At 37.3% G+C, this 27,697-nt stretch overlaps 1 protein-coding gene across 1 annotated transcript in view; it reads right to left on the reverse strand.

The window, feature by feature from the left end:
* Positions 1-27,697, reverse strand: part of unc5da (unc-5 netrin receptor Da) — a 259,004-nt gene that overhangs the window by 72,301 nt on the left and 159,006 nt on the right. Inside the window, exon 2 of the mRNA XM_053479213.1 lies at positions 10,917-11,117. Coding sequence (XP_053335188.1) covers positions 10,917-11,117 — 201 coding nt within the window. The remainder of the gene's footprint in view (positions 1-10,916; positions 11,118-27,697) is intronic.

Below are 27,697 nucleotides of genomic sequence, written 5' to 3' on the forward strand. Positions count from 1 at the left end.
TCTGGTCCAAGCTCTTTACCTTTTTTCTTTCTTTGTCTGATCGCCTTGCAAAGAGGTATTTTAGCAAAGAAATTACAGAATTTCCTCTCATATTTAGCTGGCTTCCACATCAATCACCATTCATTACATTAACTAACAATCTGCTGACCGTTAATAAGACTCATTGTGAATGGTCTAATTACATGAGCCAAAATATTTAAAAAGAATTTTGATTCGCTAAGAACAAAAGTTGGAGGGTTCGGATTGCACAGTCCTGCGCCCTGAAGATGATTTTAAAAAATCCAATTAGAAACTTAGCCTCGAGTTACATGCTTTTTAAAAATTTACGTGCCTACATAGACAATCGTTTGTCCGGTGCCCGCATACACGAACACAAATAACCATAATACGGTTTAGATTTTTTTTTTTTTTTTTTTTAAACTTTATTGCAAAAAGACTTTGGAGCAATGGAAAAAGTAGACTGATGAGTTGAGACTGACCCTATTACAGAAGCATAGGTACATCAGGGTAAGAAGTAAATGTTCGTGTGAACATCCATGTCACGTTGAGAGTGATGTCACAGACATTTTGAAATCTGATTTGGGTGGGTCAAGTGTTTGTTTTTTTAAGCTCTGTCAAGACCACATGAAAGCAATATGATTCCAAACTGTAAATCTGTGAACATGCCAGCAATCAGATTTGGGCTGGCCATACAGTATGAGCAAGGTTTTTTTTTGCACAGGGGTACTGTCACATTGGAACAGGGTTGGGTCCATTAGTTTCATTGAAAGCAAATCTTGATATTACAGCATACAAAGACATTCTAGATGATTCTCTTATTCTAAAGCTTCAACAATAGTTTGAAGAAGGCCCATGTATGGGTGTTAAGGCCGGGTGTTCACATACTTTTGGAATGTGAACTCACTCCTTCTACAGTGTGGATTTACAGGACATTATTAATATTGTATCCTTAAAGAGTCATGTAATTTAATCAAATTTAATAAAAATTTGAATTTGAATATGGTTCAATATTGTAGGTCTAATGTATAAAACAACCCCCTTTTTTGTGTGTGTGTGTGTGTGTGTGTGTGTGTGCATTAGTTATGACAAATCATGCTGTCTACAGAGAGATTTCAAGTGATAAGAGGATTTAGAGGTCTCTAGATCCATTAGGCACAATTTGTGTGTGTGTGTGTGTGTGTGTGTGTGTGTGTGTGTGTGTGTGTGTGTGTGTGTGTGTGTTGTTTAGGGATGTGCAGCTTTACTTAAAGGGATTACCGAGCTTGATTCATCAGACGCATTGGAATCTACACGTACAAGTGCTCAGACAAACAGTATGGTACTTAAGGGTCCCTCAGACAGTCTCTCTCTCTCGCTTCACTTTCCTTTTCTCTACTCAGCTGTTAGCCAGCAGGTTCACTCCACAAGTCATATCTGCCTCCTTTCATCCCTCAATCCTCCCTCATCCACTTTAAATCTCACTTTAAAGCTTATTCCACTTTTCACTAACTCTTTAAATCTCTGTGTTTCTTGGTAGCAGGGGAATCAAAAGTTCAACAAATTCTTCAGACACAAACACAGACACACATGTTTGTCTAACTGAGCTAGTGAGGACCATATTAATTATACAGCTATAATTAGTGTTATGCCTAAAATAACTCCAACCTAAAAGAAATAACGTATTTAAAAAAAAAAAAAAAAATCTATCAATATAAAATTTTGTTTGGCCGGGGGGGGGGGGTGTCTTCTACTACTTAACCAACCCCCAACCCCCCATTGTGAACTAGCCAGATGTTCCTTAAAGGTCAAAACTATAACTGACAAATCTTCCTATTATTGTGGGGAGATTTGTTCCCACTTACTGATACACGCATTCCGTTTAAGACTGTTCTACCAGCTTGATTGGTGTTTGTCCTGTCCATATACACAGCAAAGTAATGAAATGTTCTTCGTCACCTTTTCCCCTCTAAACCAGGCATCACTAAATAGCAGATAACGATCCGGAGCCGAGTAACAGTTCTATCTAGACCCTGATGCTTTTCTGATAAAGGAGAATAATTAATGTTCCAGTAATCTAGCACTTGTTTCTTGATTTGAATAAGGCTATACGCAACACTCAAACAAAGAATGAACCATTAAAGAACAAACTGTCCACATGTTTAATGTGGTTATTGAAAATTGACAGTATTATTGAAATACTATGAAAATTTTAAATTGCTTATTTTTGACACAAACACAAACATGAAATTTGAACCTCAGCTCGAAGAAAATTTTATTGATCAGACTAAATTTCAATTAGTTTGTAATTTGCAGAACTTTCTAAACTTCTTGTGTAGGTTAATGCTTTTCCAAAGTCTGGCTTTTCTAAAAAGTATGGCTATTTACTGATTAAATATACACACACAGATGTTTTTTTTTTCTTAAAATGCCTCCATTTCCATGGTTTTTCAAAAGCCATAATGGATTTGAAATAAAATATAAATACATGCCCGTTTCATGAACCCAGAAATTGCCTCTCTGTCTTCTGCGTGCCCGTCAGAAGAGACTTTATACATCTTTTATAGCATGAATCCTTAATTGTCCCAAAGTGTCTAGATCGCTTTTGTTTCCAAAAACATCACCATCAGTTCATACGCTTTGTTTTTTCCGCCACAAACATTGTTTCTCTAGGAGTCTAAAAATAATCTTTGCATTTACACAGTGTAAAAGGGATGTGACTTTTTTATTTAGCCCAAAAACTTTGGGTTATATAACATTTGTTACGGAATGACAGACTCTATAGACAAAAATGTAGAAAACCCAACCGGGTGATTTATTAACAATATGGATAAATGGAATGATACAGAGATTAAACCGGAATGTCTTAACTGCAGGAAATTGTAGCTCATGGAGTCCTTGTCCGGTTGAAGTTTATTTGTGTTGTGTTGGTGATGAGGTTTAGGTGTGTGTGATTAGAATTTGTGTAATTAGATACATTGACTGAGGCGGAGCCTGGCGTTTTCGTGACAACAGTTTAAATCGAAGTAAATTTATCATTATCCCAAAAATGGACTTGTCATGTTGGAACAGGGAAGGGTCATCACTGTTCCCCCAAAGTTGGGAGCATGAAATTGTCCAAAACTACCTTCACTACAAAAAAAAAATACAATACAGCTCTGTATGTCTAGTGCTAAGGGAAAAATGTTCCACACTCATCTTTTGATAAGATAAATTTAAATCCATATTTATTGATAAATATGGATTTATCATTCTCATTCCCATAATTCTTATTTATGTCATTCTACTCACAAGACTGAACAATGACTAAGTAAAAACAGATAGTTGGTGTGTTTTGTTAATTTTTAATAAATACAAGTTATTAAAAGGGAATAAAAATATTCAAACCCTTTGTTATGCCACTTGCCATTAGGCATTAGTAGATCCTCCTCCTATCACTGATCCTTGAGATGCCTCAACAACTTGATTGGAGTCCACCTGTGTCTAACTGAATTCATTGGACATGTCAGAAGAGAAACAAAGAGAGGAGCTTAAAAGTATTACAGTATCTGTTGATCTGCAAGACAGGAAATTGTCAAAGATCTGGAGAAAGATAACAGAAAATGTCTAGAGCATTAAATGTGCCCAAGGCCACAATAGCTTCCATCATTCTCAAATGAAAGAGATTTAAAACAACCAATAGTTCAGTTCAATTCAATTCAATAAAATTTTATTTGTATATTGCTTTTAACAACTGTCATTGTCGCAAAGCAGCTTTACACAATCAAAAGAAATGATGGAAGTTTGGATGAAATGTGAATGTATATAGTCTTCCCAGATCCTTGCAGAGAATATTCTGGGTTCTCTTGTTGAGGTGGAAGACAGAAGGACAGAATCAGCAATTATGGAAATAAGTATGAAATTTGTGAAAGGATAGGGCTGAATCAAAATGATCAGACTGTGCCTGAGTGATGGTGGCATGGAAGAACTTCCTGAGACTGCAATAGGAAGGAGCCTTGAGAGGAACCAGATTCAACAGGGAACCCCTACTTATTTTGGTGATAACGGATAGCAGGAATTGTTTTGCAGTCATTCTGTGAGTTAGGCAGCTGGGAAGTTCAATATAACAGAAGATGTATTCAAGTTAATATGAAGTCCAGTTCATTATCGGAGGTTCAGGTAAAAAACTGCAGGAACGTCCAGTCCACTATTAAGTGACTGCAACCATCAGTGCAACACTCCACCAATTAGGCCTAAAGTATATGGTGGAGTGGCCAGACAGAAGCCAAATGCACTCATGCAGAAACCTCATTAAAAGCATATGAAGGCTTTCTGGAACTTTGCCAAAAATCACCCAAAAGGCTTGAATCAGGTCATTAGAAGAACAAAGATTTTACTATTCGCATATAATTTTCCAATTCAAGTATAGAGAAAATCAGGCATCTGATCACCACGTTAAAACCATTCCTACTGTACAGTTAAACATGGTGGTGGCAGCATCATGCTGTGGTAAGATTTTTCTGCAGCTGGAATTGAGAGACTAATCAGTATAGAGGGGAAAACTGAATGCAGAAAAATATAAAGATACGCAAGAGTGATACTTTAGCGTAGTGGATGGGTCCCACCCAAAGTACGTATATATACACAGTAGGGTTGCGCGATAATGCCCATTGTCATATCGTCCTATCGTCAGCCTGTAAGATCGCCGATACACGATAGTAGTCAAAGCCCAGGGATTCTGCGTGCTGTCGCGTTGTATTCAGAGAGTAGTACATATTTTTGTGGTTATTTTTTTTTTCATTTCATGTCTGTTGTTTTATCGATAAATCTGCTCATATCTGCGCACGCGTTTATCAGCCTTTTGATCAAAGAGTTGCGCGCGCAACTCACTTTCACTTTGCACAAGGCAGTGTTTATTGTTTAGTGTATATTTAAAGCGCATAAACACAATAAAACAATTGTTTTAGGCTAACATATCATACCTCATTGTAGTTTTTTTGCACACACGCGCGGGTGCGTTACAATAATAAGGAAAAATCACAATAATAAATTCGGAGCAGTACTACTAATAATAATTATACTGAATGAAGAAAGCGCCGTCGAAGAAGTATCATCATTGAAGGAGAGAAGAAAATGAAGAATTAATACTTATCAGTATTTACAGTTTGAGCTCGACATGTTTATGAGCTCTGTCGCTTGCTGTCAATGGGTGACTAGGAGAGAGAACACATTTTCGGCTTCAGTAGACACACAATACTTCAGACTGAAACACGACTGCCCCATACAGGTAATGAAGGGCATTTTCACAGCTTGCCGTGCGCAGCCGTGGCAAGTCACGGGATTCCTTTTCTTGAAACGTGGGTTTTTAATGGCGACATCTGTATCGTCCATATAGCTGACTATCGTCGATAGACGAGACTATCGTCGATAGACAATAGTATCGTCTATCGGCACAACCCTAATACACAGTATATATATATATATATATTAACCCAGAGGGTTTTCAGAAGAAATACAGGCAGCGGAGAATAGAAGATGCATCCAGCGACATGCTAGCAACAATTGTGAAGAGTGTGGGAGGGAGGAACGGGAGACTTGCAGAGGTAAGCAAGCTAAACACAGCGTATCTGGGCAGTCTCTGAGCTTGCTACAAGGCATAAGCCCTTTGGCACACAAGTGTTTAGGGTAAAGAGGATCTCTTTACCACCTATAAGAGAGGGACCAATAGCTCAGAGCATGGCAGAAAACACACAGTTCGGCATTTGCTGAGGTGCACTCCTAGCACAGCATGCAGTGCAGTAAACGTTCCAGCCCAGTGCACACGCCCAGTTCCGTGCCCATGCCCAACTCACATGTCTAGTTTCCTGTTCATGTTTTGTGTTTGACTCAACATCTGTACTTGTACCATAAAGTATGTTAAAGTGTTTACATTTGTTTTGATTGTTTTAATATACTACCTAGAGGAATTTTTAAAAAGTACAATTTATAACATAATTCTTAATGATTTTTTTTTTTCAAAAGCTCTGTTTAAAAAAAATATACTACAGTAAAATGCTGATTGCTAAAAGCATATTTTGTTTAAGTGTATTATTAGTTTTAATATAAATTATTATTATTAGTGTTATTGGTTTTAATATACAAAATTGTTAGTTTTAATATAATGTATTAGTATTAGTGTTTTTGGTTTTAAAATACAGTACCAAAATATTTCTGCTATCTGTTATCACCCAAATACTGTAAGTAGGGGTTCTCTGTTGAGTCTGGTTCCTCTCAATGCTCCTTCCAATCTCAGGGGGTTCATCCCTGCCACCATCACCCAGGGTCAGTCTGATAATTTTGACAAATTTCATACTAATTCCCATCATTTTCTTTTGATTCTGTAAAGCTGCTTTGTGACAATGACCAAAAAAAAAATATATAGGTTTTGAATGGTTGTCCTTGTGTAAGGCTCTTATATAAAATTGCGATGCACATTCCAGGGTGGTCTTTTATTGTGGGCAGTATAAGGTACACCTGTGCACTACTCATGATGTCAGATCAGCATTTGATGTGGCACACCTGTGAGGTGGGATTGATTATCTCAGCAAAGCAGAAGTCACTATCACACTTTTAGACTGATTTGTGAACAATGTTTGAGAGAAATGGTAATATTGTGTATCTGGAATGAATTTTAGATCTTTAAGTCCATCTCATGAAAAATCGGAGCAGAAACAAAGGTGTTGCGTTTATAATTTTGTTGAGTGTATTTGTCCTTTCTAAAACTTTATTAAGATAAATTATATATAGTAAATTCATTCATTTTTTATGCTGCTTATTCTGTGTACAGGGTGGACGGGGCAGGCAACTTATCCCAGGAGACTTAGTGCACAAGGCCTGGTACACCCTGGACAGGGTGCCAAACATCGCAGGGCACACTCACATACAAAACAGGCAATTTGAAAATGGCAATTAGTGTAATTTGCATACTTTGGGACTGTGGAAGGAAGCACAGGAAGATCATGCAAACTACATGCACACAGACACCCATTCCCCTAGGTGGGAATCGAACCCTTGATGGTGAAGGTGTGAGACCACCATGTTAAACACTATGCCACCATGCCGCCTAGACATTATACACATATACACATTTTTTTCTTCCTGATAAAAAAAAAAATTATATAAAATAATTGCTTTTAATAATTGCATTTTTTACTAAAAACAAAATGACTAAAACACTATTTTTGTTCATCGCTACAATTAAACTTGCACTTTTGGGTTGCAAATCCGGTGTAAGTAACCATATCTTGTTTAGGCACTGAGTGCTACAGGACAGGTTGCTATACATCACCATAATGTTGACCACTATTATCAGATTGTCAAATTTTTAAAATAATGACAGTACAGCAGAACAAATCATCAAGCACAGCGTGTGCATGCAGCCCAAGGACAACAGCAGTCCCGCTATCTGAGTTTGATTTATCGCCCTGTCTGGTGGGGAGATGCTATCGGTGTATATCTGTCCTGCACTGTGGGACCTCCGAATAAATCAATGGCACGTTGCAGATTTGCAGTCGATTAGCTTACCTTACACACACACACACACACACACAGGGAGAGAGCTTGGGGTAAATTGGCTACAAACACGAGTAAATGGGAAAATATGGGTGTTGAAAGGTTGTACTATAAAATTTGCAATACTTCTATGACTACACTAAATGAAACAGAGATTGATTTACCTTATTGATGAATTATATTTGTCTATCTCCTTGTTTAGGTTAATAAATATATTTCCCCCCCTTTCCCAAAACCGTACTCAAAGCATGATACACTTATAATAGGACCACATGGTGGGATGAAAACTTTTAAGGTTGCCTTTTCTGTCGCTGTGAGGTTTTGCATGTTGAATTTAAATGGCCATCATTCTTGGACAAGCTATTATCATCTATCATCACAAACCACAGTCCACTATTATACCATTCTCAGTAGCTGAATAGCATCAAATGTCATCTTTGTCCCCCTGTTTTTTTTTTCATTCAAAACAGTGTGAGTGTAAAGAAATAAATAAAATAAACCTCATAAAAGGGAAAAAAGGACACGGCGTGTGAAGTGAAGAGCCGCGGGCTGTTTTCAGGGGTTGTGAATTGAAAATAACAATTGGTGTCTGGCACATTGAAAGCAAAAGGAATAACATTTCTCACGATTGCATCACTGTTGCTTTCATGGCCTTCAGACTCATAGCTATCAAAAAGTAACACACCATTTTGCACAAGTGATATTTAAGAATTAACCCAGCGTCATCCGAAAGTAACACAACTTTTTAAACTATCACTATTTTGCATGGGTATGTCATTGATAACTGAAACAAATGCATGTTTTAGCACTTTTGTAGAAAGCTGAATGTCCGATTACATGCAAGGTGATTAGTTTGTCTAAGTTTAATGCCAATAATACATTTAAATGGTGATCTGAATGTTGATAGTACAATGTGTAATTGACTAGGATTAATAATGATGTGTCCGTTGGAAAATTTCATGTTGTCCTTTTGATATCTTCTGTATAGCACTCAAATAGTTTTTTGTTCATTTGTGGTGTTCATTTGTTTTGTCTCAGCTAGTCAGCTAATTAGTTAGTTTTGTTGATTTATGTTGTATGCATGTAGCACTTTGATCGAGAAGGAATGTTGTTTCACCTCACTGTGTACTGAACTACAGTATATATTGTTGAAATAACCATAAAAAGCCTACTTGATTTTACTTGTCTTACATGAAAAAAATGCTCATGAATGATGTATAAATGAAGGCAAAATTTATGCACAAACATGCTACACATTTGTTTTTTTACCTAAAAGGTGCTTCTAAGCTGATAAATTTCAAGATGAATGATTTTGAGGATCTGGTGTTTTGATCATTCTGGTACAAATGCTCGATTAGGGATATTACTAATACAGTGAAACCTCGGATTGTGAGTAACGCAAAGATTTTTAATAAAAATCCATTTTTTCCAATGACTTGGAAAACGAGCAAGTTTTGGTTTATGAGTACCGGGTATCATGTACAGTATCATGCGTGTGCTTCTTGTTTTGACGCCAAGTGTCACGTGATCACAACTGAGCCAATGTTTTTTTTCTCTCTTGCGCTGCGGAATTGGGGGTAATTGTCTCCCCTGGTGGGTCTTAGTGTGCGTCTCTCACTGGTATAATCAAAATCCGTGCACGCGTGTGCTGTTTACTATAACACTGTGACCACGTGTGTGCATGTAAAACACGTTTTATTTTGTGTTTGTATGCGTGTGTGTACAGCGCGCGTGTAAAGCAAAAGCAAGTCTCATTAGAGAGGTTGAAGATCCATTTAATGTTTTTCTCTGTATCAGCCTGCTCAACACACACACACTCTTTCTCTCTGCTCTAAACAGAAACACTGCTCTTTCGCAATTTTTTTCAAAAGTAAAATGCAGGTTAATTCGTTTTATTTTTACTTTACAGCAGTGATTCCATGTGTCGCTCAATTGAGTGTCAGATTTATTGTTCATTTTACAGATAAAACAGTGTTTCCGTTGTGTGTGCACATCTGTGTAAAAAGAGTGGAGGAAGGGTAACTGTGTAAGGGGGAGAGGGTAGGGGCTCCTTACTTTAGCTTTACACACACACACACACACACACAGCACCTGCGCGCATAAACGAAAACACTTATCTGTCTGGATTTATTTGTACTTTTTTTAAAGGTAAAGTGCAGGTTAATTTGTTTTTTAATTTTATTTTTTTGGGGCTGTGGAACAAATAATTTGAGTTTCAATTATTTCTTATGGAAAAATTATATTTGGTTTACAAGTGTTTTAAAATACAAGCCCACTTCCTGAACGAATTATGCTTGTAATGCAAGGTTCCACTGCACTGTACATACAAATGGCTTTATATATAAAAAAAAAATGGCCTAGGTTTTATTAACATGCTGAATAAGCAGTTCTTCCACTTCCTTGAGTTTTATTTGTTGTTTGTGTTCTTACAACACCTTCTTTGTCATCTAGTTCAAGATTGCAATATATAAATTGTTTTTAAGTCTTTAAGTTCATCATCACACAATCTCAGAGCACAAATGCAGTCATTGATATTTACTGTATTATTTCAATAATAGAGGACAGCTTCTTTTTACGCTTTTTCAGTAGCCTTTCATGTCTGCTATACAGCTACAGTACCCTCTCAATGAAAAGAATGTTACAGTACTTGCATAGCCCAACAAAAACTTCTTTCATAAAACATAAATTCAAGAGTGAAATACAGCCAATACGTTTTCTCATGGGAGATATTTTTGCACCTATTGGACCTTTCCCAGAATTACAGCTGGGTATTCTACTGTTGTCCAAGTCAGACTGCAAATAAACAACACTGGTCACTGGGAAGGTTATCTTATTCACCAATAGGCCGATTCTAGTCAACAAGCCTAATAGATGCAGCCAATAAACCTGTGCATCACAAGGTATTACATATTTCTATTTACATTCATCCATATATTGTCTATATTTGCTTATTGTAACATGGAGCCTTTTCCAGGGAACTCATGGCACAAGGTGGTGTACACCCTGTATAGGATACTAATCTATCACAGGCCACAAGCACACACTCAAATATCCAGTAGACGATTTGGAAACACCAATCAGTCTGCTGCTTTAGCATGTGGAAGAAGTATCTGGTGGACACCAACCAAGCAAAGGAAAACTACACACAAACACACACACACTGGTGGCAGCATTCAAACTCTAGCTTTGTACAAGGTGACAATGTCAAAATACATTTATCTACAAACATTGATAAGTTGTTATTTAACTACTGGACTAAAATGACAAAATCGTCATTGAAAAAGTTGGTTTACACTCAAACTAGTGTTTGTTAACAGTTCTTTGAAGAATTCTTGGTAGCAGACTTCTATGGTATTGTATATAAATAAAACTTTTTTTTTTTTTTTTAACTATATTTTTTGTGCTTTTACCTGTTCCCAGCTCGATGTGTTCCAGGGATGTGTGCTGGTTCTGGTGAACCCACTCTCCATTGCACTTGAAGAAGATCTGCAGCGCAGGTCTAGCCCGGCATTCAAGCTTAATTGGATTGCTTTTGACGATGTACGCGTCATCAGGCTCCTGAAGGAAGCGAGGCAGGGTTCCGGATAAAGCTGAAAGCCCGGCTCGATTTCCTGGAATGACAGCAATTAACACCGTGTGTTAGGAGCGTACCATTTGTGTTACCATATGAACTAAATAAACGGGATCATGACAGGTCTGTAAGCAGAAGAGATGGCTTAAATTCTCACTGAGCAGCATGTACGCGCTTCAAAATGCTGACTTTGGTGTTAAGTAGTGAAAGCAAGTCATCCGCAGTCAGCCATGATGCAATTTGCATAATTTTAATTGGCTTCTGCTTCCCTTCATTTCTGATTAGTCTTTTAGTTGCTGAGATTGGGGACATTGAATGAGATTAGAGGCAGAAATTCCGAAGCACGGACAGCTTCTCTAAACTTTCTCTGCAACTCGTTAAATGCACAAAGCAAGTGAGCATTTTTTTCCCCCTTCTCATCTCGGTCAAATGATGTTTTAGGATAAATACATGCCTCTTTAAAGAATCATGCTCCTTTATTCCTCAATCCCGCTGCCTTGTCAGCATTTGCACAGCCGTTTTGTTTGCCTACAAATCAAGGCTAACCCTGAGTTTCACAAATGCTATAAGGCACTTGCTGCATTTCAAATGTATGCAAAGTGTTATGTAAATTAAGTTATTATAATCATTCCTGTTACACATTTCCTATTATAATGGCCCATCAGCATGCATTCTTTGGAGAGAGGGACTTATCAGAGCTTTCTGAAGATGAATGATTCTGTAGTGCTTGTTAGAGATGTAAGAAAATTAGATAATTGTTTTGTTTAAATGACAAAAAAAAAAACAACAACTTCATTTCCTCATTTCCAAAGAGGATAAACATTCAAATAACAGTAGACATAACACGACTATTACATTGCTTAGTAACCGCTACAAAGGTTGCTACTGATCCATTAATAATTAGTTATTATATTCATTAATAATGAAAAGATATTGGGGTTGAGATCAAAAGAAGAATATAAAATAAGAGATCAGAATTTCAGCTTTCATATACAACTAGATTTATTAAACAAGTTTTGCTGGCATTCACCCAGGATTTAGGTGAGCAAAAGTATGGGAATAGTTAGTTCATGATTGTTAATTTATGATGTACCCACACGTGAAACATATATATATATATATATATATATATATATATATATATATATATATACAGTAAAACCTCGGATTACGAGTAACACGGTTTTAGAGTGTTCCGGAAGACGAGCAAAGATTTTTTTTATAAATTTTGACTTAAAAAACGAGCGTTGTCATGGTTTACGAGTTCCGAGTATCATGTATAATGCATGCGCTTGTTTTTCTTTCTCTGTGTGTGCGCATAATTTGACACCGCGCCTGTTCAAACACACACACTCTCTTTCTCTCTTGCCTTTACTGTGTGTTTTATGTGTGTGAGTGTGTGTGTTTCTTTCTCTTGCGCTGCAGAGTCTCCCGTTGTTAGTGTGTGTCAGTTTTTGAGTGTGTTTGTTGTGTGTGCGCGCGCATAATTTGACACCATGCCGGTTCACACACTCTCTCTCTCTCTCTCACCTTTAATGTGTGTGTGTGTGTGTGTGTGTGGGAAACAGAGAGGGGTGCTTCACTCAAACACAACCGGCACGGTGTCAAATTACATTCGCGCACACACAACACACACTCAGCATAAACACACACACACAGCGCCTGTGCTTATAAATGGAAACACTTATTGGTCGGGATTTTTTTTTTTTTTTTTATGTAACATGCAGGTTAATTTGTTTTATTTTTACTTTATATTTGGTGTTAATTATTTTTATGTATTTATTTTTTTAGGCTGTGAAACAAATAATTTCTATTATTTCTTATGGGAAATTGTGCTTTGATTTACGAGTGTTTTGGAATACGAGCCCTCTTCCGGAACAAATTATGCTCGTAATCCGAGGTTCCACCGTATATAGGCTATATATATATATATATATATAAAGTACTACTAACTGCTCAAACAACTACATATGAAATGCGTGCACACACCTATGAAATGCACACACACGCATCTCATAGGTTTATGTGCACAGATAGTTTGTGTGTGTATGTGCGCAGACAGTTTGTGTGTATGTGTGCGCGTCTCATAGGTGTGTGTGCACGCATTTCATATGTAGTTGTTTGAGCAGTTAGTAGTATATATGTACTGTATGTGTCTATTCATATATGTATATGCATGTGTTTTATGTATGTTTGCTTTAGTGACGTTGGATTTAAGCCATATACGGCACCTCATACAAAAATAAATGTCAAACTAGTTGTTTTTAATTAAATGAACACTTTTGCATAATAAAGCTGTTGCCTTTCTTGTGCTTGAAATCAAAGTGGTCGCTTAAATATGGTGTGATGCTTTGCGCTGGATAGCCGAGGGAAAAAAGAGTTCAGAGCTAAGAATAACGTTCAGCACAAAACCTTTTTCGGCCTCTTTCAGCATCACAAAATGATAATACAAAACATAAAGTAAAAGTAAAGAAAAGGGTAAATTAATAGAGCGTTTCGGAGGTGAGCAGCACACCTGAGCTCTTACTCCGTTCTCTCCCTCTCACGCACACACCTCCGGGGGAGGGGCGGCAACTCTTTAAAGGGCAACATACATACATAATGTGGTCTACAACATAGTGGTGGCCGTTACAGTGGCCAGGGGTTTGCTTTATAAGAAATTGATGGCATTTCGCTTTCAGCTGGGTCTGCATCACTGGCATCTGTTTTGTCCGTCTTCATCGTTCTTGTGAGTTTAGCGCAATTGTTCTCCCCGCCCATCAATCAATCAGTGCATTTTGTCCTTCCCCATTGCATTGTTTTTTTATTAATTTTAATTAATTTATTTTTTACTAAGTAGCGAATATGATTCATATATTCAAATGTAGCGAAGTACAATACTTAAGTAAAAGTAAAATTACAGATTTTTAAAAACTACTTTAAAATTAGAAGTACACAAAAAAAACTACTTAATTACTGTAATGCGAGTAAATGTAATTCGTTACTTTCCACCTCTGGTAATAGGGTCTAAGGAAATGATTTTTCTAACAAAAATGGGTATATCTATCTATCACTCACTTACTCACTATACCGCTTTATACTGTATTCAGGGTCATGGGGACCTGGAGCCTATCTCAGGAGGCTTAGGACACGAGGTGGGGGGACACCCTGGACAGGGTACCAATCCATCGCAGGGCACACACACACATACACACACTCACACACACATTCATACATTTATACATACGGCCAATTTGGGAATGCCAATTAGACTAACCTACATGCCTTTGGACTGTGGGAGGAAACCAGAGTATCCAGAGGAAACCCACCAAGCACGGAGAGAACATGCACACAGAGACAGGAATCGAGCCTGGCCGGGAATCGAACCCAGAACCTGGAGGTGCAAGTGCTAGCCACCGTACCACTGTCAAACATAAAGTTACATTTACAGTATTTAAACATAAAAATACCATACAAATACAAAGTACAAATATACGAACATTCCATGGAAGTTAACAAATGTTGTTCTTTGGTCAATTCACTAATGTGAGGTAACTTTACTGATTGTGACAACAATAAAAATATTTAAAAGAAAATAATAAAATGGTCTTGTATAAAGTCTTGAAATTTTACAGTTCAAAGTATTTCAATAAGTGCCCTATAAAGAGTTAAAGCAAATAACACTTAATATTTGGTTGCATATTCCTTTGCTTGTATCTCCATCATGCCAGCTACCCAATGACATTACCAAACTGGTGCATACTTTTTCTCATGATGCTTTTTCAGGCTTATATCGATGTTGTTTTATTTAGCATTTCAGTCTCCTTTTCAAGAGGTGAAGTGTAGGTTATTGTCCTAAAATTCTTTTAAATTAGATTGGTTGGTTTCCTGTAAATCATCAGACATAATGTTTTTGTAGACTTCGGAATTCATTCTGTGGCTCCCAGCATGAGTTTTATTATCAATAAAAAAATTACTGAGACCATTCCAATAGCAGCCATACAAGCCCAATCCATGATATATCTACTTACTGTACACCATGCTTGACTGGTTCTGGATCATGAACAGATCCTTTCTTTCTCTATACTTCCACCTCTTCATCATTTCGGTACAGTTTATACTTGTAAATCTTGTGTATCTCTTCTGTAATTTATTGTAAATTTCAATCATGCCTTTTGATTCTTACTGAGTAAAAAATGCCTTGCTTCATGTAGCACAGCCTCTATATTTCTCCTCTCAAAGTTTTATTTGACTGATGGATTGTGACACCTTCACCTTTTTTTTTTTTTTTACAGCTCTCACAGTGTTAGTCATCATCTGTTGCTGTTCTCTTTGGCTAACCTGTTTGACGTCTGCTAACTAGTACTCTAGTGGTTTCTTTCCTTGTCAGAATATTTAAGATTGTTGTATTGGTTATGCCCAATGTTGTGCAATGGCTCTGAATGATTTTTCCTCTTTTTTCAGATTTACAATGGCTTGCTTTTCTTTCACAGACAAGTTTATCTTCATGTTGGTTTACCCTTTTTAAACAATACACGCAGTCTTCGCAGGTGCAACCCCAATCTCAAACCGAGAGCGGAAATGTAAGTCTTATTAATCAGTAACAGTACACTTGGACAACAAGCAACAAAAGGTGCAAATTTATAAAATTATCAACAAATTTACTTGCAAATATCAGGAAATGAAAGCCGAAATTCTGATCTATCATTTTAATTTTTGATCTCAACCCACATGTCTTCAGTGTATATCAAAAACTAAATAATTGCATTTGCTATTCCAATAATTAGTGTTTCAAAAACTAGCTACAGCATTATATACACATTACATTAAGAATTTAAAAAGATTTTAAAAAGTCTTTAAAAAATATTGTGCCACTCCAGGCCAAGACAAGTCATCTCTTTACCATCAGAGGAGACCTTTACCCCAAATCCTTTAGACTTTTATAATTATTTGTTGCACTCAGTTTCAGTATTGAACATTATGCCTGGATGAGCCATAACATCAATGCTACATAGCATTACCACATTTGCACTGCTTATCAATTATATACCAGTAAATTGTTGACAGTTTTATAGGCACACAAGTCTCATTTATACCTGTGGAGACCAAAAGAAAGCCTATCCGGGCCAACCCCACATAAAAGCTAATGCAGCACAACTAAGTAAAAGTCAATGTTAGCCATGCTAGAAAGCCACAAGCACACTGGGCCTAGCAGGCAAAGAGCCCTAGGCCACCAACCTGGCCTTCAAACGCCCCCAATACTAATCTCCTTGAGCACTCATTGGATGCACCAGACAAGTCCGATCCATGGAGGCCCCAGCATCCAAAGTATCTATTGCCAATGTTTGGGCACCAAACACCAAAGCACACCCCCGAGGGGCCAGAGCTGCCCAGGTGCACAAGTGGAACCTACAAAATACTGGTGTTTAATGTTTAAATCACTTTTTTTGTCTTGTAATGTTACCATTGTTGAACAGTCTATAGCAAATGTTCACAATCACACATTGCAATGCCTTGCCAATCATCTAAGTCATACTGTATACTAATCCTATTTTTCATTCTTCTGCCTTACAGTTTGCCCTTTGTCTTGGAGACTTTGTATTATTTTGTGAACTTTGCTTGTTTATTCTTTGTATCTGTCAATTGCTTTTGGAAATACTGTGAGCTTGAATCTGGCCTGTCTTTTGACTGAATTGTAAAGCTACAGTACATTTCTACAGTGACAGAGTTACAACATAGAACACAGTCTTCCTTCTACTAGGGCATTAAAAACCCAAAAAGAGAAACCATCCTGAGCTTCTTTTCTAAACTGCACTGCAATATCAAAGTCATATTTCTGTTTCGCTCCAAGGTAGAAGTCATGCTTTTAAAATCATAAAAAATGCATCGACTTCTGTGTTTCTGTAAAAAGGAAAACTAAATTGCAAATGTCTGCTCATGTTAAAGCCTGAAGCAAAAGTAACAGGAGTAACAAGCAGACCAGTAATAGATGGACAGGTAAGTCATGAAGTCATGAGAAAGGAAAAGATATCTGATTATGAGGTGACAAACAAAGTTGCGTGATCATCATGAAAAATTATAAATACAATAAAAATTCCAAATAAACGTGTGACGTGTTTGTAAAAACAGACTTATCAGTTGAACACTACACTGGGTATAGTGGGATGTAGGTTGTGTGCTAGTTTTAGTGAAAATTGTTAGCTTACTAATGTTAATTTTACACTTTCCAGTTTTACAGATTTGAGTGTATGCAAGTTTGATTAATAAAGTATCATTAATTGAATGTGCGTGTTTGTGTGTGCGTGTGTGTGGTGAAAATCCAAAAATTGCAAACAGCAAATGGCTTAATCTCCTGCCCTGTCACAGCAGCCCGGGTTGCCGTGGCAATGATATATGATCATCAGTTTGGCCCGACGATAATAACATCATACACACACATACACACACACACACACACTGAGACAAACAAGATGTCACTGCCAGAGATGCTGAGAAATGGACTTCTATCTGAAATCCATCTGTCTGGTCCACCCACACATACTAAACACAGTATTCACACAGCGCACAAATACATACTGTACACTTTACTCATAACAATAGAGACTTATAACACATAAATATAGCAAAAACAAACACAGTATACACACTGAAACACAGATACCAGTTACACTGACATACAGTACAGATCTCAACATGAGTCAAGATAACGGACTGGAAAAAATGCCGGTTTTGCGTGTGCTATCACACTCATAGGCGCACTCATTCACACCTATAAGTAATTTCAACTAGCCAATCCATGAGGAATGAGGGGGAAACCAACATGTAGGCTGTTACTTTTCTTTTTTTATGTCAGCTTTAATGGAAACTCCATACAGACTTTCGGTCCCCACTTTTGATCAAAGTGGGGACCAAAGAATAATAAAGTGAAATGACAATAATGCCATGACTTGTCCCATTATATAATAAATCTGCACATCATATGCATGCAGTACACACACAGGTAGAACAATAGATACAAATTGTGAATGAAAAACATACTCAACACCTTCCTTTCGAGCTTACAGTATTAACCCGAAGTCCCAAATCCGTGTGTGCGAGTGTGCATAGAGCTCAGCGGCACGTCTCCATAAATGGCCCAGCTTATAAACCTTACATTGTGATGCACCACACTTCAATACTTCACAAAATTTGTTCAAAACACCCCATTAGGAGATCAAAAGAAGGAATATATTAACAGTGGGGAGTAAGATAAAAATGTGTGTAAGTGAGTGCGTGTGTGAGGGAAGGATAAAAGGCAATTACTCGTAATTTTCTGTACATAAAACAAGAAAGCTTGCTTCATTTTTGTGCAGCGTGTAATTTGGCTGGATTATTTAACTAATGAGTTCTCATTCAATGTTCCCCTACCACTGCAAAAACACACCAAAACACATCATTTTAGACCATTAGAAATCCACTTAAAAAATCCTTCTCACTGTCACTATTCCTAAATAGATTAAAAATTATCTTACATTTTATAATAATGTAATAGGTTGCACAAAATTGTTTGTTTGGTTTATATTTATCTTGTATTTATCTATGCAAATAATATTTAACTGATTAGAAAATTTAATGTTTCCAGGATCCTATGTTCCCCAAATTTATAGCACACAAGAGCCCGATGTTTCCCAGTTGTAGGGCCCGATGTTCCCAGGGTCCCATGTTACCAAGGCCCTATGTAACTCTAAAATTAAAAAATATGTAACTCTAAAATTAAAAAATATGTAACTTTAAAAAAAGAATAAGACAGTTAATGTGTGTTTACAGGACAATGAACTATAATATTGGAATATTGGAAGCTCTTGGAACATAGGGCCCTGGGAACATACAGTAGAACACTGGGAACAGAGGGCCCTGGTAACAAAGAATGCTGGGAACATAGAACCCTAGGAATGTACCCTGGGATGAACTGGTAGCTGTGATACCGAATTAATACCATGGTATTTACCAAGTTATTGTGTGTTAGCCTTTGAAGGGTGCTGAACCATAACAGTTATAATGGCACAGCAGGAGTTACTATATGAATATTATTATTATGTTACATAATTACTGTATGTAGAGCATATACAGTGGGGCTAATAAGTATTTGATCCCCTACAGATTTTTTTTTTAAGTTTGCCCACGTACAAAGAAATGAAGGGTCTATAATTTTTATTATAGGTTTATGGTAAAGGATTGAGACAGAATATCAACTAAAAATCCAGAAAAAGCACATGATACAAATGTTATGAATTAAGTTGCAATTCAATGAGGAAAATAAGTATTTAATCCCCTACCAACCAACAATAATTCTTCCTTTTACATACTGGTTATGTGCTCTTATGGTACACATATTAATTTAAGAAGGTGCTCCTAACAACAATGTGGTATGTGTATCCACAAAATCTCTATCTTCCATTCAAACCTTACCACCATCGGCAAAACCAAAGAGCTGTCAAAGCAAGTCAGGAACAAGATTTTAGACCTGCACAAGGCTGGAATGGGCTACAAGACCATCAGCTAGAAGCTTGGTGAGAAGGAGACAACTGCTGGAGCGATTATTTACAAATGGAAGAAATACAAAGTAACCATTAAAGGCCCTATATGCTTATGCTTATCCCTATAAGATTTCACCTTATGGAGTAAGAATAATCATGAGAAAAATGAGGGACCAGCCTAGGACTACACGGGAGGAGCTTGTGAATGATCTCAAGGCAGTTGGGAGCACAGTCACCAAACAAACCATTGGTAACACAATACGCCTGCATGGATTGAAATCCTTCAGAGCAGCAAGGCTTCCCCTCCTCAAGAAGACACATGTACAGACCTGTCTGAGGTTTGTCAATAAACAGAGAAAGATTGGGATAAACTGCTATGGTCAGATGAGACCAAATTTGAGCTCTTTGTCATCAACTCGACTTGCTGTTTTTGGAGGAAGAAAAATGGTGACTCTGACACTAAGAACACCACAGTCCCTACAGTCAAACACAGAGGTGGAAACATAATTCTTTGGGGCTGTTTCTGCTAAAGGAACAGATTGACTTTGCTGCACTGAGGGGCCAATAGATGAGGCCATGTGTTGTAAAATTTTGGATGAGAACCTCCTGAAGATGGGTTGTGGATGGGTCTTCCAGCATAAAAAAGACCCCAAAATACTGCCAAAGCAACTAAGACGTGGCTCAAGAATAAAAACATTAAGGTCATGGAGTGGTCTAGCCAGTCTTCAGACCTTAATCCAATAGAAAATTTACAGAGAGAGCTGTAACTTCGAGCTGCCAAGCAACAGGCAAGAAACCTTAACATTTAGAGAAAATCTGTAAAGAATAGTGGATCAAAATGCATTCCAAGATGTGTGCAAATCTGGTAAACAACTACAAGAAACATCGTGTAGGATTACAAATTTATAAAATGTTAAATCTAACTTCCAACGTAATAGTATATAAACTGAACAAGTTATGTACATTGGGTTTTACATTTTAAGTTAAAGTTGGTGACATTCTAAGAAGATCAAGTCTTGTACCCCAGGTGTCAGAGACATTAACCTTTTGTCTTTATGTACTTCCTGACCACTGGGTAGGGTCCCAAAGTCAATGTGAATGCTAATCTCAAGGCCAGGCTATGCCTTTTGTCTCTATGAGAATGTAAAGGTTTGGGGGATACTGTCAGGCTGATTAGATTAGCACCTATGCATTTGAAAGCCACTGTTATGCTGATGAGATCAGGGCTGGGGAACTTCCGTTACCAGGCTGACTCCTGTACTAGACTATGCTTTGTTTAGATTGTCTCCACCTCTTTGTATCCCTCCCTCTTGTAAAGTATGAACTCTCCAGAGCTGAGTTTTTAGTATGACTTGGATGACCACAGCAACGCTCGGCGAGTTCTCAATAAAGAGTAACTTCTGCTTGAATGATATCCCGACATCTCCTGGTCTCTGAAAAAGTTCCCAACAGTCGTCTCACTGTGCTTTCCAGCAAGGCTTTCACTACCAAGTACTAAGTCATGTTTTGCTTGAGGATCAAATACTTATTTCCCTCGTTGAAATGCAAAATAATTCATAACATTTGTATCATGTGCTTTTTCTGGATTTTGGTTGATATTCTATCTCAATCCTTTACCATAAACCTATGATAAAAATTATCGACCCTTCATTTCGAGTGGCAGAATCTATAGGGGGAAAATCCAGGGCATCAAATACTTATTTCCCCCTCTGTATTTTACAGTATCCTGGTAATATTCAATATTATCCTAGTGGGGTATATGACTATATTAACAAATAAGAATATGGTACTGTAAAAATATAGCATGTTAAAGGTACTATAAAACTACCATGGAATATACAGCAAGGTAAAGTTTCTTATAGAACTGTCCCCTATTTTTGAACACAATAGGCTTAAAGGCATGGAGCTGATTTCATTAAATCACAAAATAGATATTCACCACTTTTATGACCACTTTTAAACATTTAAAGTTAACCTTCACATAAATCATAAGAAATATATATATATATATATATATAAAAAAAAAAAATCTGTTTCAACGTGTGTGTGTGTGTGTGTGTGTGTGTGTGTGTGTGTGTGTGTGTGTGTGTTGAAGTGCTGATACCCAGATTTGTATCAAGACCAAACAGTATCTCTGAGTGTCTCTGGTTCTGTGTTTAAATACTGCTCAGGATCTTTAAAAAGATCAAACACATGTAAAAAGCTTCACATAAACATGCTCATGAGATATTAGTTGGATGATATTTTGGTTTCTGTAGTAAATATATTAGTTTTTTTAAGCTTGGTTGGAGAGGGATCATTGTTTACACTTCCATGTTAGACACTGGAGACCAGTGTACAGTTCATATTAGAAGGATCCATTTCCAGCGACTGAGACAGTCATTGCAAAACATTGATTTTATATTTTTTACTCGTTTCTGTATTGATTTAGACGTGCGTTTGGCTGATCGTCATGTTCAAAGATCTGAATTTCCTGCCAGAAGCAACCAGGTTTGAGGCTAAAACTTCCTAGCACTTCATGATGCCATCAATCTTTACAAGCCACAAAACCAGGAGGCATTTTTTTTGTATCCCATCTTCTTTTGTCACCAAGCTTGCTAATAATATTCTGTCATTTCCTGTTTCCCCTGTAAAACACAACCATCCTGTGTAGTTCATAACAGCCAGTTGTGGGCTCTTAATTGGTGCAGCAGAAAAGCGTTCACCCTTTCAACAGGAGATCGACAGTGAGCTCGACTTCTAATGATAATACATGTTAGCAAAATCATGTTCTCTTTGTGGTACTGTCCCAACTCTCTCTCTTTCTCTCTTTTCTCATATACAGTGGCACTAGCCATTTATGGGCTTCTGGGAGTTATCCTATTTGGTAGCCATTGTATGATTTATCAGCAAATTATCATCACCACAACTGGAAAAACAAAACAAAACTAGTAATACTAGTTTTATGTAGTATGTACAGACCCGTCTGAGGTTTGCCAATGAACAGAGAAAGATTGGGATAAACTGCTGTGGTCAGATGAGACCAAATTTGAGCTCTTTGTCATCAACTCGACTTGCTGTTTTTGGAGGAAGAAAAATGGTGACTCTGACACTAAGAACACCACAGTCCCTACAGTCAAACACAGAGGTGGAAACATAATTCTTTGGGGCTGTTTCTGCTAAAGGAACAGATTGACTTTGCTGCACTGAGGGGCCAATAGATGAGGCCATGTGTTGTAAAATGTTGGATGAGAACCCCCTGAAGATGGGTTGTGGATGGGTCTTCCAGCATTAAAATGACCCATACTGAAACATGAAACATACTGATAAGGCAACTAAGAAGTGGCTCAAGAATAAGAATAAGCACATTAAGGTCATGGAGAGGTCTAGCCAGTCTTCAGACCTTAACCCAATAGAATATTCACGGAGAGAGCTGTAAGTTGCCAAGCAACAGGCAAGAAACCCTAAACATTTAGAGAAAATCTGTAAAGAATAGTGGATCAAAATGCATTCCAAGATGTGTGCAAATCTGGTAAACAACTACAAGAAACGTCGTCTCACTGTGCTTTCCAGCAAGGCTTTCACTTTGAAATTATACACCCCGATCAGCCATAACATGAACTACTGTGGATTTTGGGTTTCCCTTGTGTCTGCAGGGTGGCTCTGGTCCTTTAGGGCATGACTCCACACGGCCTCCTGGGGTGTCACTAGAATATTGGCAGTGGAACTTTTGTTTGCTCTGAGTTGCAGGGTGGGGGCCTTCATGGATTAGGCTTGTGTCTCTGGTGCATCCTATTAGTGATCGATCAGATTGGGATCAGGGAGAATTTTGGGTGAGCGCCCTTAGGCCCTTTGCCTGCTATGACCTGAGTGAGATGGGCTATGGTGCACTGGGTTTTCTAGTGCCGTTCTATCATGGCCAGTTAAGTTTGGAGTGCTGCATCGGCTTTTCTTTGGGATCGAAGGGGGTTGGCCTTTGGTCCGCATAGATATAGGTAAACCCATGATATTGTCAGTAGTTTGCTGGGATATAGTTGGTGATCACTGTATCTGTGTTTTGCATATACAGCACACGAATACAATGATCAGTACTACCGTTTAGCTTATCCATTGTATCGCACAACACACGGATACAGCGATACAATAGATACACCATGCTATTTTTATATATATGTAATAATATTGAATAAGATAAAACATGTTTCCCAAAATCCTTGTAATAATGTTATGCCATGCAATAGGCAAAAGCCCACAACTCTCTTTATTTCTTCACAAACCTATCACAAACAGAAGGCTGCTTGGCCCTGGATAGTTTTTATGTTGCTGTAAAGGTTGAATGCCTATCCACGGTCTTCATTCAAACATCTTTTCTTCCTTTCTGCTGACAGTGTGCTATCTCGCATGCTTCAGCAAAACAACAATTTGCCCCTTTCTCTCTCTTTCTATATCTCTTCTGAAACAGAATTGGGTTATCTGAGTGTCAAACTGACAAAACCTCTCGGCACAATGAAACTTTTTTCCCTGGATCTTGCTTGTATTAGCATTTCTCAAAGGGTCAGAAAAATAACACCAAACTGAATGAAATGATAAACAAGCAATATGCATATGACCTATGCACTGTCAGATATGTAGACAGGGAGGGGTAGATTAATGCACAAGATTCCATCATTCTTCACTAGTGTGTTTTTATTGACTGAAGGCACAACGGCTAAAGCATACTAAAGCATAAATCACCACAAACGTTTCTAATTACATCAGTATCAGGCAAATGTAGAGAGGATTTAATACTGAAATTGCACACATTGATTTTCATATTTGACATATTACCTACAGAGTTAGGCAAGTATAAGCTTATAGGCTTCTCAATAATGAAAATGAAAGCCATTTTGTTAACCTGAAATTTGCATTGATTAATGTGGTATTTACTGCCAGGATTCTTCATGGAACAATATACAGTACTGGCAATAAACTAGACTCCTGTTAGATGTTTACTTCAGTGTGTGGCATCTTCTTGTTGATATATCTTTCTAAAATATTTCTTTCTAATTCTAATAATTCGAATTAAATTGCCTCATGCATTCGTTTAATATCCTATTACAGAGACAGCAAAGTATTTATGTTGGCTTGCTAGTTTGTTTGTATTTTTTCTGAAATTAAATAAAATAAATTTGTATGGAAATATGGTGCCTTACACATCTCTAATTAAAACCAATTATAAATGTAGCTTAGGTTGAATACTGTAACTGTCAGAAACAGAGTTAACGCACTGGGCTGGCATTTCTGCATCTGTTTATTTTTCCCAATGCTTTGCAATATTTCCAAAAGCTTAGCTGTATGGTTTATATTATACAGATACCAGACATTCTGTCCAGAATCAGGAATAGGAAGGGATGTGAATAAACAAAATGAGCAAAATATACTACAGTGCAGCAAAATGATTAAATATCACAGTTATTAGTGCGTAGCCCAAGTGCCGAAAATATCACAGCCATGCTGATATTCAGTACAACAGAACAACCTCAAGTGTGATACTGCGTTTATACAACAGTTTTACAAACACCATTTATTATCAACAGATGATTTGTTTGTCTACTTAACCAGTTCTTGCACTCCAACACATACTATATCCTTCTGTGAATGGCAGAACTACTAGTGTAATTAACAGGGGTGAAATTAGTTTTATCAACTATTATCAATACTATCTATTCAAAAGGTGAGGAGAATAAGCTATGAAAGATAAGACCTTTCCGTTTAGACATAGCTTGAGATTTTTAATTTGGAAATAAAAAGCAACTTGAGAAAACTGAAAAGAGAAAGCAAACAGAGAGCCGCCGTCTCCTCGAGACTGGACAGGGTTTTGGAAATGAAAAATAACATTATTGTCCTCACTGGATGAGTCGTCCCTTTCTAGCACAACATCCAAGTTGCTTGTTATTGTAATACTTCATCAAACCAAAAAATTCAATTATTTTAAGACAAGTCTTTCCATGTGGTAAGATTACACCACAGCTCTAAACCAAAATAATTAGCACCAAAGACTTTCTCCCTTTGGTCACAAGTGATGTACTATGCATCACAAGAGATTATCAGGAGAGAAAAAGTTACTCTCTCATAAAGTCATAAAGTCACCCTCTCTTGGAGATTTAAGTACCTGCATATTTTATTACAGGAGGTATTATTGGAACGACAGAGTGGTTCAGTTGGTTGCCTCCTACAGTACCTCCAGGGTTGGGGGTTTGAACCTCACCTCCACCCTGTAATTGAAATTTCTCCCTGTGCTGGGTGGGTTTTCTCCAGTTTACTCTTACATATGGTCTTTCCAAATTACCCGCGGTGTATTGTTGGGCGTATGAGACTGCGTGCATGGGTCCATGCAAATGATTAGCACTCCATGTTGGGTGTACCCTGTCTTGTGCCATAATGGATAGATCTGTGCACTCCTGCTTATGGAGTTCTTGCATACATTGCTTGTAAATACATATCCTTTTAAGATCTAGCCATTGAATAAGGCTATAAATATTGACATGATCCCAATAAACACGACTGTGAACTTAAAAGGAAAAAGGAAATGTGCCCTAAATCAGAGCTACAGTAAAAGAGCATCCTGGGAGTTTAATCGGTGTGTCATTGTAGCAGGCAAGTGATGTATGCTAATCTGTCACTGCACTGACAAAACCTATTAAAACAGTGTTTGAGAACTTCATCTTGCTGGTCTAGTTTAATATCCTCTGCATTTCATTACTGAGCGGTTTATCTTTCATTAAATAGAAAACTCTCATAATTAAAGCCTTTAATAAAGTGGTAGAGACAGTCTATCGTTCATGTCCTTTCTTTATACAATATCTTGCTCTCACCTTCACATGTCTGCGTAAGTGTTCTCAAAAAACATAGAAACCAGTCTTCTCCCATCCTTTTACATTCTTAATATGATTAACTGAACCTCTCCAAGAAGTACATCTCTGTGTGTAGACGCTGATGAAGTCCGGCAGGTAAAATATACCTTTAAGTGCAGTCATTTTGTCACTTTCATTTAAAAAAAAAAAAAAGAAGAAAAAAAATCTCGCAGGCCAGAAAGCCTGGTTCCCCATAAAAATGAAGTTAATATTCCGAGGAAAAAAAATCCCAAAGTGGATTGTTCAGGCAAATTTATTAATATCATTACTCTGCTGTCAGCACACCCGCGAAAAATGTCACTCATAAAAGGCTTGCTCCACTCTTACCTCCAGTTTTACCCAGAATCCATCACAGCATGAAGCGAATCATTAAATTCCAGAAAGAGCGAGTAAGCGTCTTCTAATAGGAGTTGAAGAGGTTACATGACACGCACGGATTGGTCCGGGACGTGAGTGATGGACGTATAATCTGGCCAATGACATCCACTCGGAAAGAAAATAGCAAAGTGAATGACCCATTTCCCATAATGACACACACCAGGGGAAAAAAAATGGCCCATTAACTCTGCTAAACTCCATCCTTCGCTTTTCAAAGAGTACCCTAAATATACCCTGCAGAATTTAGCTAGAGTGTTTAGTTTTTTTTCTCTTTTTCTTTCTTTCCTTCAGCTGTTAGTAAATTTAGAGATCATTTTGTGCTCCTAGTACTGTATTCCCGTCCCATGCTTCGACATTTGGGACAAGAGCCCACCAGTGGCAATTTGGTGGTGCTGGGGTACCTTCCGATCAGTAGTCCAACACCTTAACCACTTATCTACCATTGTTCCTATTATTTATTTGCATTCAAGTCTATAGAAATTGATTATGATTTATTTAAATGATTGTGTATTCAAATTATATTCTTTGACTCTTCAGACAGCATTATTTTAATACCTCCTATTAATATTTTTGAATATATATTTGTCTTCGGATCCAACCCAGACCATGATGAGTTGGTTAGTAATTGAGTGAATAGGGATTATAATATATTTAAAATTGATTAAATGTACAGTATTGATTAATATATTTTTATATCAAAAACTATCATCCTGAATTTCTTGTATCAGAATCCAATGTGTGGAAATATTAATGGAGTATTAGAGTAAAATTATTTGGGGTAAATTTCCAACTTTTGGGCCTTCATTTGATTTACAAACTAACTCAATTTCAGCATCAAACAATTCAGGTTAAGACTGATTTTTAGCAAGGATTAA

Source organism: Clarias gariepinus, chromosome 19 (genome assembly GCF_024256425.1).
Source record: "Clarias gariepinus isolate MV-2021 ecotype Netherlands chromosome 19, CGAR_prim_01v2, whole genome shotgun sequence".
In the NCBI taxonomy this organism is placed as follows: Eukaryota; Metazoa; Chordata; class Actinopteri; order Siluriformes; family Clariidae; genus Clarias; species Clarias gariepinus.